The following is a 2962-nucleotide window of genomic DNA, read 5'->3' as shown; positions in this document are numbered from 1 at the left end:
GTTACAATGAATATCTATCGCTGATCAGAGGGCATGAAATCCATCTGATACGCCACTATACACATCTGAATTTATTGAGAGGGTAGTGTTATTAATGTGGTCTGCCTTATGCTTCCTCCACCTGTATTTCTTGAATTGATGTCTAATTTGCATAACTCCTAGGCCAAAGAACACAGATCCAAGACTCCCAAAACAGATAGACAGTAGAGCTTCTATAAACCATTGTCTCAAAGGACTTTTGTGATTGGACTCTGGCATTATCACCCATATCGATGCAATATATGCCACAGCCATGAATGATAATGCTACCCAAGTTACCTTATGAGCTGCCGCTAATATCATATTCAATGGCCTTCTCCGAAATGGGATAATACTAACTAGAACTACAACGATGGAAAGTGATAGAAATAGGGCAATGTGATTGCTTATGGCAAAGACCTTGAAAGCTCGTTTTTCTCCCATAACTGACTTTCCCTGTAAAGGTCCTTCCTGGTAGACACCACCGGGAGGATTCATTCCCGTTGTGAATGCAACAGTGGCTATCAAGATGGCAACTAGCGTTATTGTGTTTCTTGCATTTTGTAGCGCCTCTGTATGCAATTCAATATGCTCTCTTGTTGGGATATCCTTGTCAGCTTTGCTAAGTTTCTCATCTTGTACTGTGAATGGACTGGAAGAATTTATATAAGCATTTATATCGGGTGATATGTTTAAGTGCGTTTCTTCTTTTAAAGAAGCTCCTTCAACGTGAATATCTGATGGGTTGACTTTGTTCATTGCTGTTGTAGGCATTAGTTTGCTCATTTGTTTCACTGTTGATGTACTCTGTGAACTGCAATGAACATGAATGATTACAAGTTGGGTCTATGTCTTAAAATAACCGAACTACAACATAACTAGTGAGTTTATTAGAATGAAAAAGCATCGAGACTAATTAGGGCATATGGAATGAGTGAGGGGGAGGGATTCATACCTGATCATCTAAACCTCTAATCTGAGCAAGATGTTGAATGGTATTACCAAACTTATCAGGTTGATAAAACAGGTTTGTGCCCTTAAGGATACCATGTAGAAATTTGAAGGTATCAAACTTATTAGATCTTATGGTAAGATGAAACACATTTTCTCCTTGTTTTGACACAAGCTGCAAGGATGAGGGAGCTATGGATGAAAACTCCTCAATGATGGCTAGGTTCCCGTTCATTGCAGCTAAGTGCAATGGTGTGTAACCGTTTTTATCAAATTGAAAAGCTTGTTCGGGGTCCATCCCTAAAAGTGTTCTTGTAATCTCAAATTGTCCGTTTCTGCATGCGCCATGCAATGCCAAGGATCCGTTTTCGTCTTTCTGGTTAGCAAGATACGGACATGTTTCTAGCAACTTTTTAGCAATATCTACATCACCATCACATAGATTAACCTAATAAAAAAAAAGGGAATTTTGCATAAAAAAGGAAGTCGTACTAGACTTCGTCTATTTTACATTTATGGGAAATATACATTAAAATATTTACTCATGATAGCAACATAATTTTCTACCCATTAAAGCAATCAACTTGATATACTTAAATTACCATGATAGCAACTTTTTAACAATATCTACATCACCAACTAATAAAATTATTACCCATGATAGCAACGTAGTTACAATTTTATACCCATTATCCAAAAAAATGTTTATTTACCTATTGAATATAATCGGAAGATGAGCGATAAGTTGAATATTGTAAAAATAATTTATATTTTTTGATTGTAATGTTGCAGATAAAAGAGGAACGATGTCTTGACCTCTATCCAGATGTATGCGTTAGTTAATTGTAACTTTTAAGTAGTAAAAGTTAATATAAAGTAAGAACATTAACAGGAATTATGCATATGAGGAATTGAGCTTGCATTGCTACCTGTTTGGCCTCTTGAAGCAGCAACGTGGAGACAATTTGCATCATCTATGATGTTCAACAACCAACTGGTGTGATCCAGAATGAAATTTACAATGTTAAGATGCCCATAACTACAAGCCATGAATAAGGCGCTCTGGTTCTCGCAATTGGTCTTGCCAGCCACCCACTGGTTCTCCTCCATGAGCCGCTCTACCACCATGTGGTGGCCCATGTGGCAGGCTTCATGGACTGGCGACTCTGATTTATTGTTCTCTGCAGTCACCATTTCTGGCCTCAGGTCAAGGATGAGCGACACCATCTCAACATTTCCGTTTTTAGAAGCAAGGTGTAGCAGGGTAGGGTTTCCATTTCCGATTCTTTTGTCAAGCACTTGCTCATCCTCTTCAACCAAATTCCTAAATGCAACCGTGTTGTTTTCGACGATTGCCTGCGTAACCATCCAATCTGTAACTGCCATAATCTATTTCCACTCGAAACTCGCAATAAGTTTAATTGATGATCAAACAAGTATCGTTGTGTATTTATGAACACTAAATGCCTTCCTTGATGTAAATTTCCATGAATGTTCTACTTGTGTGAAAGTTAAACTTCTAAACAGTTTCCATATTCGTAAGGAATGCCTCTTTTTGTTTCTACCAACAATTATTTTGATATTTGATAGTTATTTAAAAAATATATGTGATGAGATTTTGAGAAATAACTAAACAATTCTTGTAAGTTGTAATAGTAGAATTGCATTTTGTTTAAATGGCAATTATTACTAATTGTCCTTAACTTAGAAGCGTGTTTGGGATTTGTTTTAAAAACAATTTATTGTTTTTTGAAAAGTAAATCGGAGATATGAAAATGATTTTTAAATTAACTTTTAATCAATCTTTCAAAAAGAAGATTTTAATAAAATTTAGTCACCGAACATTTTTTTTTTGTGTTTGATTTACCCCTGAATTATTTAGAATTGACCACATTTTATTATTATGATCGGTTACAACCGATCATAAGAGCAAAATGCTAACAATTTCAAAAAAATTCAAGGCTAAATTAAGCGCGAAAAAAATTCAATGATT

At 35.8% G+C, this 2962-nt stretch overlaps 1 protein-coding gene across 1 annotated transcript; it reads right to left on the bottom strand.

The window, feature by feature from the left end:
• Positions 1-604: 604 nt before the first annotated feature.
• On the bottom strand, positions 605-2551 carry LOC111887529 (uncharacterized). Its single transcript, XM_042901880.2, has 3 exons — positions 1899-2551; positions 974-1392; positions 605-832 (listed from the first exon to the last, which is right to left on the bottom strand). Exons 1-3 carry the CDS (start codon positions 2353-2355, stop codon positions 743-745), a joined length of 966 nt encoding a protein of 321 aa, XP_042757814.1. The 5' UTR covers positions 2356-2551; the 3' UTR covers positions 605-742.
• Between the last annotated feature and the right edge of the window lie 411 nt (positions 2552-2962).

The sequence above is a fragment of the Lactuca sativa genome, chromosome 4, assembly GCF_002870075.4.
Source record: "Lactuca sativa cultivar Salinas chromosome 4, Lsat_Salinas_v11, whole genome shotgun sequence".
In the NCBI taxonomy this organism is placed as follows: domain Eukaryota; kingdom Viridiplantae; phylum Streptophyta; class Magnoliopsida; order Asterales; family Asteraceae; genus Lactuca; species Lactuca sativa.
The sequence above is the reverse complement of the archived record's forward strand: the minus strand, read 5'-3'. Positions and strand labels throughout refer to the sequence as shown.

What these genes read in the sequence shown, in the direction of transcription:
- LOC111887529 (XM_042901880.2), bottom strand. Translation starts at nt 2,355, where the DNA reads ATGGCAGTTACAGATTGGATGGTTACGCAGGCAATCGTCGAAAACAAC. An exon ending in TGCTTCAAGAGGCCAAACAG is followed by an intron (nt 1,393 to 1,898) that starts GTAGCAATGCAA and finishes ATGGTGATGTAG; the next exon opens with ATATTGCTAAAAAGTTGCTA. An exon ending in TTAGAGGTTTAGATGATCAG is followed by an intron (nt 833 to 973) that starts GTATGAATCCCT and finishes TGTTCATTGCAG; the next exon opens with TTCACAGAGTACATCAACAG.